General features: G+C 41.1%; 1 protein-coding gene across 1 annotated transcript in view; it reads left to right on the forward strand.

The window, feature by feature from the left end:
* The first annotated feature begins 5,576 nt into the window (after positions 1–5,576).
* Positions 5,577–15,001, forward strand: part of LOC102815569 (phytanoyl-CoA dioxygenase, peroxisomal-like) — a 31,541-nt gene continuing 22,116 nt past the window's right edge. The window contains exons 1-4 of the mRNA XM_006877632.1: positions 5,577–5,651; positions 10,293–10,348; positions 12,990–13,100; positions 14,097–14,265. Coding sequence (XP_006877694.1) covers positions 5,577–5,651; positions 10,293–10,348; positions 12,990–13,100; positions 14,097–14,265 — 411 coding nt within the window. The remainder of the gene's footprint in view (positions 5,652–10,292; positions 10,349–12,989; positions 13,101–14,096; positions 14,266–15,001) is intronic.

Raw genomic sequence — 15,001 nt, forward strand, 5'->3', positions numbered from 1 at the left:
GAAACCCTGTACAGGGTCGCTATGAGTCGGAACCAACTCCACAGCACATACCACCACCAGTTTGGTGGTTGGATCCCACCCAATGGCTCCTAGGGAGAAAAGGCCTGCTGATATGCTCTTGTAAAGAATCCACCCTAGGAAATGCCAAGAGGAGGTTTGCTCTGTCACATAGGGTCACTATGAATCGGTATTAACACCACAGCACACAACACTGACTGTAATTTTTTTCTCCTCCCAGCAGTCCCCATTTTTAACCAGATGAGGGCAGCAAAGAGACACCTTTTGGGTTTATTCTCAGTATGGTGGTGGTTATGTGCCGTGGAGTCAGTTCCGACTCAGTGACCCTGTACAGGGTTTACGAGGCTGTGAATCTTTACGGGAGCAGAAAGCCTCGTCTTTCTCCCGCGGAACAGCTGGTAGTTTCAAACTGCTGACCTTAAGGTTTGCAGCCCGATTTGTAACCACTACGCTACCAGAGCTCCTTATTTCAGTATTTGTTGTTGTTATGTGCCGTGGAGTCGGTTCCGACTCATAGCGACCCTGCACAGGGTTTCCGAGGCTGTTAATCTTTACGGGAGCAGAACGCCTCATCTTTCTCCCGCGGAGCAGCCGGTATAGTAGGGACTTTTCTCAGCAGCAGCAGGATTCAGATTCTTTTTGAAGTACCCACCAAAGGCCAGAGACTTAACTTTAAACAATATATAAACATAAATGTCTCACCTGAAAACCCTCAGCAATCCTAGCTGAGTAGTTCTGAATCAGCCAGGTTCCTGCAGTGGAATGATAAGAACAAGCAGATGAGTTAAGAGCTAATAAGAGGATTGTCCAGGGAGTCCTTGTGCTAACCTAAAGAATCTAGGACTCTGGGTAAGATGGAACGTGTAAAAAGAAAAAGAATCCGAAGCTGAAAGGCAGTTCTTGGTCTGGAGGCTGACAGTTGTTAGTTGCTGTTGCGTCAATTCGGAGGGAATCATAGTGACCCTTTGTACAATAGAATGAGACACGGCCTTGTTCTGGGCCATCCTCACAATTAGTGTCATGTTTGATCCTGTTGTAGTCACTGTGTCAAGCCATCTCATTGGAGGGCTTCTTCTTTTACACTCACTCTCTACTTTATCATACACTGACTATACTTCTCGAGGGGCTCGTCCCTCCTAAGGACATGTCCAAAGACAAAGTTCTCCCTTCTAAAGAGTTGTTGTTGTTGTTAAGTGCCGTCAAGTTGATTCCGACCTATAGCAACCCTGTATAGGGTTTCCAAGGAGCAGCGGTGCGCTTGAACCACCGACATTGCAGTTCAAATGACTTTGCAGTCTGGTGCATTAGCCCACAGAGCCACACCAGGACTCCTAAAGAGTATTCTGGCTTTATTTCTTCCAAAACAAATTTATTTATTCTTCTGGCAGTTCATGGTAGTTTTAATATTTTTCTCCCACACCAACATTCAAATGCATTGATTTTTTTTTTTCCTTATTGTTCATCTTTCATATGCATATAAAGTGATTGAAAATACCATGGCTTGGTTCAAGTGCATCTTAGGCCTGAAAATGACTTCTTTACTTTTTAAAACTTCAAAGAGATCTTTTGCAGCAGACTTGCCCAGTACAACATACCGCTTGATTTCTTGACTGCTACTTCTATGAGCATTAATTATGGATCCAAGTAAAATGAAATCCTTGACAATTTCAGTCTTTTCTCTTTTTTATCACAATGTTATTGGTTCAGCTGTGAGGTGTTTTGGTTTCTTTCTGTTGAGGTGTAATCAATACTAAAGACTGGGATCTTTGATTCTTTTTTTTTTTATTAAAAAGTTTTTCATTGTGAATTGAGTGGAAGTTTACAGGGCAGATCATCAGTTTTACATTCAACAAATCATATCCTTTGTTTCATTACAATGATTATAATCCCTTCCATATACCATCAGTTAACAGTATTTTCTCTCTATTCATTGTACCTCTTTTTTTCTTTAAACACTCAGGCATATATAATAATTTACACCACCAAAAGGCACATTATGCAAGCCTGCCCCCTGGCTGTCAGCTCTCAGACCCTCTAATTCCATGAATCTAGAGTCCTCAGCTGCTCCCTTTTCTCCATGTCCCCATCTCTGCCTCCATCTCTGGTGTTGCTGCTTCTCTGGATAGGGTCCCACATTCCGCTTGTGCTCTTCTCCCTTGATGGTCGATGGATGTGTTTCTGGATTGTAAGATTAACTATTCCTGTTTTTGTTACAAAATTTCTACCTTTACAATTGTGACAGTTGCAATTTGTCATGAAAACAATTACTCACTATTGAGTAATAAGAATCTTATCCCCATCTCTTATCACCAGACCCATCTATACAAGATGAAAACTATTCAGTGGGACTCTTTCTTCCCCTGCACACTTTTAAACTAAACTCCCTCTTGAAAACGTGTAAGCCAGTCACTTTGTGCCTTTATCACCCCCTCATTTTAGGTAGCCAATGTCTAAGCTGCCTGTCCCTATCTACCCTGTATACAGAGGGGATAGCATTGATACTTGATGTGAAGACTCCTTTCCTCTCTGTTGGTATTTTGAGCAACTACATCCATGAGTATAGGTCAAGTTCATAAAATTGTAGCTATTTACCCTTGTTTCCTTTATCAAAAATTATTTTTATTTTATCTTCCTCTAGTTGAGTTCTGATTATGAAGCCATTGAGGGTAGGTCAAATGAGTACTATCTGTAAGTTTGGGTGTTCTTGTGCATCTCCCATCACTTTGTATCAGCTGGATGCTTCACTACCAGCTCTAGCCCTCTGTGGCTATGTCCTTGTCCATGGGCTCCGGTGTCCCCAGGTCTCACCACGCTTTGGACCAACCAGTCCTTACTCTTTTTGCTCTCAACTTCAGGTCAACAGGAGTCTATGGAACGTGGTTGAACTCAGCTCATTTCTTCATTGCGGCCTTTCCTTCTCTTCCATTCACCAGAAGACCAATGTGGTCATCAGCAAGTTTACATGTCTGCTTATGTGTTCCCTTTGAGTTCAGTCTCAGAGGGGCTTTGTCCCAAAGGGACATCTTTCTTTGAAGATGTATCCTCTGTTGCTCTAGCTGTTCCAGATTGGTCTGCTTGTCCTTTCTAGTGGGAATGTCTCACCTCAGAATGTTCTGGATGGGGCTCAGGATTGCACCTAAGGTCCTATACACTGCAAAGTCTCCGCAAGAGACCTATTTCACTGGGCAAGTTGTAGAACCCCTTTCAGGTATTCCAATCAGTTATAGGCTGAAGCCAGGCTTACAAGATTTCTGTAATGAATTTTCTTGAAATTCCTATCTATCCCACTCAAGTGTCTATTTTACAATAGGAGGCAAGGGAAATCAATATTCATAAGGTAGTCAAGCATGTTAGTGTTATTACCTCTCTTGAGACTATGCCTCAAGGCGCTTTGATTCTTCATCAACATAGGTTACTAGTCCTCTTTGCTTTTAGGGGCAAGGTTGTGTCATCTGCATATCATAGGTTGCAAATGAGTCTTCCTCTAGTCCTGAGGCTTTTGTTGTTGTAGTTGTTAAGTGTTGTAGAGTTGGTTCCAATCCACAATGACCCTGTATAGGGTTTCCACAGAGCTATAGATGAGCTTGAATCGCCAACCTTGCAGTTCAAACCGACTTTGCAGTCCAGCCCATTAACCCACAGCGCCACACCAGGACTCCTAGTCCAGAGGCTGACAATCAAAAAAAATCAAATCTATGGCCATCAAGTCCATTCCGGTTCAGAGTGCACCTGTAGAACCAAGTAGAACTGCTCCAGTGTTTCAGAGATTGTAAATCTTTATGAGAACAGACAGCCTCATCCTTCTCCTAGGAGTCCATTGGTAGATTTGAACCATTGACCTTGTAGTTAACCTACTGCGCTACAAGGACTCCTTGAGGCTAAAGGTTGTTGTTAAGTGTTGTTGAGTCAGTTCTGACTTACAGCAATTCTGTATAGGGTTTCTGAGGAGCCGCTGGTGGGTTTGAACCTCTGACCTCTTGGTTAGTAGTCTAGCGCTTATCCTACAGTGCCACACCAGGACACGCGTTAGTAGTTCTGACTCTGGTGAACCTCTCTCCTTAACTATTGCATTTAAGTCAGTAATGTCTCCAGATCATATGAAGATGTCATTTGCAAAGTGGTAACATATTTAGGAGGGGTGGCATTATGAAAGTAAATCTTTAAACTAAGGAAACAGAAAAAATAAGAGGAAAATACTGCCAATAATTTGTGGTCATAAATTGGAAAGAGGTCTTAAAAGAAGAATTTCCAGGTTTTTTTTTTTAAAAGAATTTCTGATTATTTAAATTATTTAAATTCTGATTATTATTGAAATTAGATCAGACTGTATGGCTTATCCTTTTCTAGGAGTGGAGTCATTATTTATTTTTAGACCTTTTTTAAAAAATGATCAAACTGTTTCTAATATTTTGGATGTGATGGTTGGAGGTGGTTATGTGCCAATGAGTCTGTTCCGACTCATAGCCACCCTGATTAGGGTTTCCCAGGCTGTAAACACTTATGGGAGGCGAAAGCTTCATCTTGTTGCACTACTCTTACAAAATTAAACAGCTCTTTTAAATAGCACATATTCCTGAGTGATGCAAACCTATTTACACTTAGATGACTTCAAGGTCAACAGCTCACACCTACAAGCTGCTTCTCATAAATGGTTGGTAGATGTGAGTCAAAACCATCTCAACTGCAGTTAGCAGTCCAACTCTGAGGCTTTAACAGAAAGTCTCATCTTTCTTCTGTTGAGTAACTGATGGGCTTGCACCTCCAACTTAACTGGTTCCCAGTCAGATGCTTATCTGTGTGGCGGTGTGGTTGTGTGCCATCGAGTTGGATTCGAACTGGTGACCTTATGATTAACAGCCCATTGTGTAACCCACTGGCATGTCAGGGCTCCTTACACGCCTCTGCTAGTAAGGATTATAGACTAAAAATCCCTGTAGATATATGATAGGATGAATATAAAACTAATGTAAACTATCACATAATTCACAATAAAACATTAAAAAACCCCACAAAACCCTATAGAGCAGTTCTACTCTTTAACATATTGGGCGTCATGAATCCTTATTGATTGACTAGAGGGTCCTGAGTTTTAAAATAGCACATCTTTTCTTTATTTCTAAAAATAAGTATTTAGTAGAAGGAACACATCAGATTACAACATGGGGATTAATTACATCATCATTGCCAAGCCACTGAAAATCCTGGCCCAGGGAAGTTGGCGCATACATTCATTGAAGGGACATAATTACGTTCAAGGCAATGACCTTGGTCAAATTAACCTCAGGCCTAGTTTTCCTCCTGTGATTGCTTAGGAACAGTGTGCACCAGGGTCGTGGCTTGTTTGCTGAAACAGCCAGGAGGGGGCGTCTCTGCAGCACTCTATGGGATCCGCCCTGGCGAGGTGACGCTTCTCAGGCCCCAAGCAGGCAGTGTCCTGGCCTTCGCCAGGTTACGTCCCTCCGGTTGCTCCTCCCGCTTCCGTGGCAGGTGGGGTCCTGAAGCAACTTAAGTGACCGACCGAAGTTCAGTTAGCCGAGTGTCTGCTCCTCGCCGCTGCCATGGACCGGGGTCGTGCTGACGCCCGCCTGCGGATCGTTCTGGGACACCTCGGGCGGCCCGCAGCTGAAACTGTGGTATCCTTTAGGGCGGGGGCAGCGCGGGACTTGGGCGGAGGCCCCTGGTGACCCTGGTCAGGATGGTGGTCTTGAGGGTGCATCGCATGCTTGCCTGTGTCGGCTTTCCCCCTTCCTCTGCGTCTCCTTGTCCGGTGATCACGTTTTTTTCTCCGTACCTAGAGGGGTGGGATGGGGTGCGTGCAGTCTTAGCTGCCGGTGGCCGCCAAATCGCTTGGTCAGCAGGAGCATGACTGTCCTGTCCTCTGTGGCGTCACTCTAACCATTCTCCACCTTTTGGAAACAGATCGCCAGGGCCTGTTTTCTGAGGGCTTCTAAGTGGTTCGAACCTCTAGCAGTCCATCGCTTGATCATTTGCGTTACCCAAGGACTTCTAGACATGTTAAACCTTGTTGTTAAGTGCCCTCGAGTCGGTCCAACTCAGAGTGAGTCTGTATAGGGTTTCCGAGGAGCAGCTGGTGAGTTTGAACCGTCGACCTTGAGGGTCAAACCGACCTTACCCCACAGTTAGTCGAGTGCTTATCCTACAGCGCCACACCAGGACCCCTGTCAAAGCACAGTGGTATTGTAAACTGTAGCACATTCCTGGAAGGCAGCCAGGCAGACCCACAGGCCACAGGGGCCCTCTCTGGAGAGGACACAGCACAGGTATAGGCCTGGAGTCCCAGTCACACCAGGGTCATGCCACCTTCAGCTAAGCAGGACACAGGGCACTGTCCTGCTCCCAACTTCTCAGGGTGGAGTCTGTTGGACTGCTTCCTTTTGGGGAGGGAGGTCTGCCTGTACCACCTCTGGGTGCTTGTGAACCCCATGAGATATTTGCATTGCTTCCTGGAAAAGAACTTAGGGTTACATTTCTACCTCCTGATGATTCAGAAATGAATCCAGGAGAGAATCTATGCATTACTGGTGCTGCAGATATGTGGATCCAGAAAGGTCACTACCCTACACATAAATCAAATTGCTTTTATAGAACTGGTTTTGCCTACCTAGATTAAGTGTTCTCATTCAGGACATACTTTTGGAAGCTCCAGGGAACTTTCTGCCTGGTATTTTTTTTCTTAAGCGACCTAATTAGTCTTTGTTCTGCTATATTTAGGATCTTGAAAGTCTTTCATAAGATGGATCACTGCTTGTCTCTTTTTACTTTCATTATTGCTCTCATAGTTAAGTGTCAAAGCAGTATGTAACTGTAAATTTCAAATTCTGTCCATGGCTTGAAAGGGGGGTGATTATGTACTTGCGTTTTACAGATAAGAAAATGGAGAAACTGAGACTTAAAAATCTTGACCGAAGTTGTTTAACAAAAGCAGTGGTTCTGTAAGTGGTCCCAGCATCAGCCAACAGAAGCGTCACCTGGTAACTTGCTAGAAATGTGAAGTTCCATTGCAGACTGAGTAAATCAGCATCTGGCACCGGGACTCAGCACTCTGGGTGATAACTTGGTGGTTCTGGTACATGTTAAATTTTGAGAACCACTGATTTAGATATAGCTAAGATATAGCTTAAGATTTGAGATTTCCCTGTCCAGTCCCTTTCTACTTTTTTTTTTTTTTTTTTTTTTACAAATAAGATCTTTTGTCATCATTACGTCTGAACTTTAAACAAAGTCTTGAACTGATGGCTCAGAGCTGTAGCTTTCCCAGAACCATTACCTTCACCATGAAGCTCTGTGAGTTTTCCCAATTCAAACTTGGGCTTCTTCAGCCTTTTTACTTTCCTGACGAACCCATCATGGAGAGGGTAAATACACCAGCAAACTTTTCTCTGTCCTTCCCAATGCTGTCTGAAATCGGTTTATTGATTGCTTCTTTCAAGTCATTTGTTTTGCCTCTTGGGTTATGATTTCCATCATTTTCTTCCAAATTTGATGGACCTTTTGGTGTCGAGCATAAGATGTCTTCCGAATCTGATGGTTGCTTATATGTGTTTTAGTAAAGCCAACACAGAACAAGCGAAGCAAATAATCATTGGTAGTCTTGACATCAACACAAGCTTCAATCATGGGCTGCCATTTTTTGACCATGGAGCACATTTTGTCATGAGTCCTGGTGTGGTGCTGTGGTTAATGTTCTGGACCGCAAAGTCAGTTTAATCTTCAAGGTCAGTGGTTCAACTTCACCAGCTGCTTCTTGGAAACCCTATACAGGGTCGCTATGGGTCGGAACTGACTCAATAGCACTTAATAACAACAAAAACAAGATCCATGGTATGAAAGTTGTCAGGCAGCTTTTGACTTGAACAGTCTCAGTAATTAGATTGAATTTTCTAAACATAGCTTCATAGTTCTGCAGATCAGCATGGCTCACTTCAAAAACATGACCCGTGAGGCCATCAGATGCAATTTTGGTTCCATGGGTTCTTGTGACTAGTGTTTGTCCAATATTTTTTCATATTGAACAAAGCAGGTGCCTTCACATCATACCAATCTTTCTTACAAATGGACCAACCACTTTCTTCTTGGCTCCTTTTTGTTAAGGTGCGTATTATTGCCAACCACCATGGTGCTGCACAGAGATCCAAAAGGTCCTTTCTGTTTTGAACTTTGCCACTGAGATCCTGTTGTTTTTGTTATAATAGTGTTAAGATGGTTGTTGTGGTGTGCCATCCAATCTATTCTAATTCATAGAATGGGCTTTCCGAAGCGGTCAATCTTTATAGAAAGAGCTTGGTGGTGTAGTGGGTGTAGTGGGTTAAACATTGAGCAAGGTTGGTGGTTCAAACCCATCAGCTACTCCAAGGGATAAAGATGAAGCTATCTGATCCTTTAAAGATTTACAGTTTCAGAAATTCTCTGGAGCAGTTCTTCTCTGTCCTAGAGGGTCGCATCTCTGTCCTAGAGGTGTCAGAATAGACTAGATGGCAGTGGGAAACTTCATAGAGGCCGACTGCAACATCTTTCTTCTGTGGAGCAGTTGTTGGGTTTAAACCACTGATTAGCAGCCAGGAGCAGATTATGCAATAAGCAAGGTAAGCACGAGTTTTTTAGTACTTACTTGCTAACCTGAAGTGAACAATTACACCACCTCTTATGAACGTCTCAACACTTGGTGAGCAGCGCTTGACCTAGTTAGCAAATTTGTTGAGAATTGCCAAGCAGCAGTCCCTTCTGACAAGCAGCTAAGTTAGTAAAATGGGATCAGATCTATACTTTTAGCCCATGTCAAATGCCTTGGAGTTTAGAATATTCTTTATCACTGTGTATATTATCAACAACAATCAGATAAATCATATAAATTACTAAAGAAAACCCTACTCTGACACACATGGTATCACCATGCGTCAGAGTCAACTTGACAGCAAATGGTAAAAATAAGAAATGCTTTAAAAAGAAATGTGTATGTACATTTTCTAAACTTTAAAGACATTTAAAAATAGAAAGTAACTGGTTACAGTATAGGACAGCTCAACCCTAGATATTCAGTGACTGTATGTCTTAGTCTTCATGTTGTTGTTGTTGTTAAGTGCTGTCAAGTTGATTCCGACTTATAACGATCCTATATAGGGTTTCAGTGGAGCGACTGGTGGGCTTGAACTGCCGACCTTGTGGTTAGCAGTCCAGTGCTTATCTTATAGCACCACATTGGAAATACTGTGGCATGCTTTATCCTCAGCCTGTTTTTAAAGAATGGCATATGTCTGAATAAAGGATTGATCGCTTTAGGAGCATAAAGCATAATGCAGGAAAAGAACATTGGTTTGGAAGGCAGAAGTAGGAACTGTCCTGGCATCCGTATTTTGTTCCAAAAATTTGAAGGGCCTTAAAACCTCTGCTTGGAGGAAAACTGGAAGCAGCTTGCAATTCTGACTTCTGGCCTGCCTCTGTCCTTGACTGTAACAGTGTCACCAGACTATATAAGGGTGTCATTGAAGAAATGAAAGCATGTTTATGCTTTGTGGAGTGACATTCTGAAAGAAACTCTTTAAGCTAAAGAAACAAGAAACAAATGTTTTTAAAGATGAGATGCTTTTTCAATCATCAATAATCTGTGGCTAGTGGGTAGAAAAGAGACTTTATACAAATAATTTCTTGTTCTTCAAGAAATTTTTAAATTATGCTAGAAGGTATGAATCATACATACTTTTCTTGGAGTCATTATTTATTTTATATGGACTTAAAAAAAAAATGACCAGGCAAACTCTTTCTAATATTTTGGATTAGGCTTCTGCTAAATTAAATACCTCTCCTAGATAGCATATGTTTCTCTTGTAGAGTTGAACATTTGAACTTTATTCATTCAGCAGTTTAGTGGAAAAACAAACAGTTGGAATAAAAAGAGACTTCATCGACGAGTGTGGTCAAGGCTGGACTCAGCCAATTTGTTTTGCTGGGTGACCTTGGCCCAGTTACTTAGCTTTCATGCCTAGGCTCCCTTCTTTGTACTGTAGGAATGATCATAAAACTTCTGTTCTTCCTGCTATTTCCCCAGACTATTGTGAAATAAAACGAAGTGTTGCAAATAAGAAAAGCCGTAAACAAGGATGCACAAAAGACAGTGCGTGTATATGAAACGGTGTGGGGCTGATATGGGTTCAGGAACAATCTTTCCATAGATGAACTAATCAGGGGCAAATGGGTGTTTCTAGGGAAGTAGGGTAGGCTCTGAAAGTTTACTTTATTTGCCTTAATTTTTACACTAGATAGCTCATCCCACTTCGGGACCTGTTTCAACTGCCAGTTTTCCTCAACATTTCCAGTAAGTTGACCTACTGTTAATTTGTAACTACTCTTTGTATTTTTAATTTTTAACTGTTCTATTCGACATGAAAGTTTTTTTTAGTGACAACCAGGATATATAATGCAAAACATCCTTTGCCTGATTAGAATGCATTATATATCCTACAATCCTCACTTTTCAGGACTTGTTCTGATTAGTATAAATGTAAAAATGTGAAGACCCAGATTTTTATTTTCTACTTGTATTTTGAAATTCAGAAAGAAGGGGGAGAAAAAAAAAACAAATATTTACAAATATTCAGGTTTGATATGTCTTGGTTATCTTGACATCTTAGCTAACATTGTTGCCTTAGCTTAAGTTTTCTTTAAAGGAGAAGTCCTTGATCTCCATGGAATATTTTTGTTGTTGTTGTTAAGTGCATACACATGGGTTCTGATTCATACTGACCCTATGTAGGGTTTCTGAGGAGTGGCTGGTGGGTTTGAACCTCTTAGAGAGTCCTAATTCAAATAGAAAAGATTGGGTGAATGGAGCTTTTGGGGTATGCTGTTGTTGATGCAAAGGGGCCTTGGTGGCACAGCAAGATAAGCATTGGGTTGCTACTAACTGTAAGTTAACTGCTCAAACCCACCAGCCACTCTGTAGGAGAAAGATGAGGCTGTGTGCTTCTGAAAAGATTCATAACCTAGGAAATCCTATGGAGCAGTTCTACTTGATTCTGTAGTGTCATTATGAGTCAGAATCCACTCAGTGACAGGGAGTTGGGTGGGTTGTTAACGCAAGGAAACTGGAGGGTTGATCTGAGCGAGAGGGCTTACTTAGAATAGACTCCTGAGAGCCTAGGGAGAGGCATTGAGCACAAACGGCTTTTGCTGACTCCAGTGCTTCCAGGTGTACAGTTCTCCGGGGTCACAGGAAATTAGAAGCCTTTAAAGTTTGCTTCTGATACCAATTAAATATCAATGAAGGAAAACCTGTACTCTATTTAAAGTAAAAGAGTAAAGACGTTTATTAAGGCTTGCTGAGATTTAAAACTGGGGAGCTGCGTGGAACATAAGAAATACAACCAAGCAGTTCCAGAAAGAACAGCTACATAAAAATTTGTATAGGGTTAAATCTTGATCTTTATAATGTTTGGGACATTTCAAACACAGATTTTGCCAGGATTGATTTACAGTGGCAAATATTGCAAAAGTCATGCTCGTTTCGAGGCGAGGACTTCAGGGTAGTCGTCAGAATGTCACATGATGTTCAGAGCCCTTCGGCACACATACGCATTGCATCTGCCTTCACAGAAAATGTCTCATGTGGGTACTGAGTCAAGAGTGTTCAAGAGAGTGCACATCTGTACCTGACCACAAGGAAAAACATTCTTATGTTGCATAATTATTGCTGCTAAGTGTCATCAAGTTAGTTCCGACTCATAGCGAAGAGTGGCTGGTGGGTTTGAACTACCGATCTTGCAGCTAGCAGTCCAGTGTTTAGCCTACAAGGCCACACCAGGGCTCCATGATTGGTCTTGTTTAAAGGCTCGTAAGTGAGTTCTGGTAGTGTAGTGGTTACGAATCGGGCTGCGAACCTTAAGGTCAGCGGTTCGAAACTACCAGCTGCTCCGTGGGAGAAAGATGAGGCTTTCTACTCCTGTAAAGATTTACAGCCTTGGAAACCCTGTACAGGATCACTATGGGTCGGAACCGACTCGACAGCACTTAACAACAACAAGCTTTAAGGCTTAAGCAATGGGCTCAAGTGTAGCAGCAGTTGTGAGGATGGCGCAGGAACTGGGGCGGGTTTTATTTTGTTTTATGTAGGGTGGCTAAGGGTCAGAACTGAACTGACTCGAAGTCACCTAACAACAACAACAACAACAACAACAACAATAAGCATTAGGGAAGTAACTTAAAAGAACTTAAACTGGAGTGTGAACCCATGTCAAGACTGAAGATGAAACTAGGCTCCAACTGTAGCTGCAGCCTTCCCCAAACCCAGCGCCTCAGAATTTGGGCTCTTGTACATTGTGCACCTGTTTGGATTTTCTTACTTTGATTACTTCTGAGAATGTGTAAACTTGACAATCAAACAAAGCCAATAACACAATTTAATGAATTTGTTTCCCATTTGAAAAATCGTATCAATTATGTATAGAAAAATGTAAAGAATCAGAGAAATATGTTATTTTTTAAACGTATCCGTAGTTTAATTAGTGAATGTCCAAATATTCGAGTGCATTTCTTTGTAGCTGTTTTTCTACAATGTCTTTGTTTTAGATAATCATATTTTACAATAACTGAGCATGCTCTTTTATCCTGTCTGTTTTTAATGTCCAAGCCATATTCCATTGAGTGAATATAACATAGTTAATTGTTATTTGATTCCAGTTCATACTCACTCTAAAGTACAAAGTAGGACTGGTTCATAGGAATTCCTAGGCTATAATTGTAATTATTCTTCCATTCATGCTCATTTGGGGTGACCATAGTTTATGCTTTGTGCTTAATGTGTTTTTCAATAGTTCAGATTATTTCTTTAGAATGAAGTGTTAGAAATAAGATTGCTGACTTGGATAATATAAGCATTTTTCAAGTTTTTGATACATATTGTAAGGCTAGTATTTTAAAAACGTGGAATTATTTGGGAATTTCATTGTTTTTCCCTTTAGGTATACGCTGGATAATAATGTCCTAAGCCTGGAACAGAGACAATTTTATGAAGAAAATGGATTTCTTGTCATTAAACATCTGGTATCTGATGCTGATATTCAACGCTTTAGGTATAAGAACACTGTTCATTATTTTATAAAAATATATATGTAATGGAAATACAAATTCGATTAGCTTATATTTGTTCAAATTTCTTTTATAATGATTTGTTAGTTGTATGTAAGAGCACAGGTTCTAGAAGCAGACTGCTTGACTTTATTTTCTAGCTCCTCTACTTAGTATTGTGTGTCCTGGGACAAGTTATTGAACCTTTCCATGCCTCTATTTTCACATCTGTAAAATGGGGGAAATATCAGTATAGTCCTTAAAGGTTTGTGGAGAAAGATGAAACTTTTTGCTCCTGTAAAGATTTATAACTGTGGAAACTCTATACAGGTTTGCTATGAGTCAGAACCAACTTGATGGCACACAATCACCACTTAAACCTTACATTGTGATTAGAACTAAATAAGGTCAAATGTATATTATTGTTGTTGTGTGCTGTTGAGTTGGTTCAGACTCATAGTGACCCTGTATAAGGTTACCGAGAATGGCTGGTAGATTGGAATTGCTAACGTTGCGGTTAGCAGTCCAGTGCTTATCCTACAGCACCACACCCGAACACTATATGCAGCATAAGTACTACACAAGTGTTTGCTGTTTTTATTATCATATGATAATATAATATACCCAGGTCACAAATATTCCCTCATCCTTGTCTTCTGCTAAGGATTATTTTAATTCTGGTAGTGAACCCCAGCTTGAATTTCAGAGTTGGACATTTTCTCCTCTCTTTCATGGAGTCCTGGTGTGGCACTGTAGGATAAGCACTGGACTGCTAACCACAGGGATGATGGTTCAAACTTACCAGATGCTCCTTGGAAACTCAATTTAGGAACCGACTCGATGACACTTAACAACAATTTACCAGAATCATTTCTATGAAGGATTGGAAGCAGACTTTGTGCAGAGTAACAAACCTTGACATCAGTGGATACTAGTGAGAAGGACCAGGCAAGTGTTTGGAGTAAGGTGGATTGACATCGTTTACTAATTTGATTTTCTAGGGATGAGTTTGACAGAATCTGCAGAAAGGAGGTGAAACCGATGGGAATAATGGTAATGAGAGATGTGGCCGTTGCAAAATCAGAATTTCTTCAGAATGAGAAAATGGTTTCAAAGGTCCAAGATTTCCAAGAAGACAAGGAACTCTTCAGATACTGCACTCTCCCCCAGGTTAAAGACCTTCCTGCACTTTTGGTTTCTGCTTCAGTTCATAGCTAATCTGCGTGCCTCTAGAATCTACTGCTTTTTCTTTGCCCCTTTCTACATATGGCTCTAGAGCAGTGGTTCTCAACCAGGTTGATTTTTGCCCCTGCCCCTCAGGGGATATTTGATGATGCCTGGAGATTCCCAGGTTCCAGATTGTCAATAGCATCTATTAGATAGAGGCCAATATGTTGTAAACAATCCTTTAGCCCTCCAACAACAAATTATCCAGCCCAGAATGTCAGTAGTATCAAGAGTGAGAAACGCTGAGTTTGCTAATTATCTTACATTGAGAAAAATGGGGGATTCTGTTAGAGAGCGAGCCCTCTAACACTTGCTCTGGGTATATCAACAGAGGTGAAGTTACTGAGGCTGTATCTTTTTTTTTTTTTTAAGTTTTATTGTGAATTGAGTGAATTTACATGGGAGAACAACTGTTTTACACACATTGTTTCATTGCAATGATTACAATCCCCTCCGTGCATCGTCATCCAACAGTATTTGCTTTTATTCCCTCTGGGTTTTGTTTGTGGGAAGGATGTACACAAAAACACTCCAGAATATATAATAATTTAAACAACCAAAGGCTACATTCTGCAAGCCTGTGAGTGTGTGTGCTGTATCTTTGCAAATCAAATGTTTTCACTTCATGAATCTGGTATGTAGAGGTGTGAGCCTATTTTTAGAATTATACTAATTTTTT

The sequence above is a fragment of the Chrysochloris asiatica genome, unplaced genomic scaffold (assembly GCF_000296735.1).
Source record: "Chrysochloris asiatica unplaced genomic scaffold, ChrAsi1.0 scaffold00544, whole genome shotgun sequence".
Classification (NCBI taxonomy): domain Eukaryota; kingdom Metazoa; phylum Chordata; class Mammalia; order Afrosoricida; family Chrysochloridae; genus Chrysochloris; species Chrysochloris asiatica.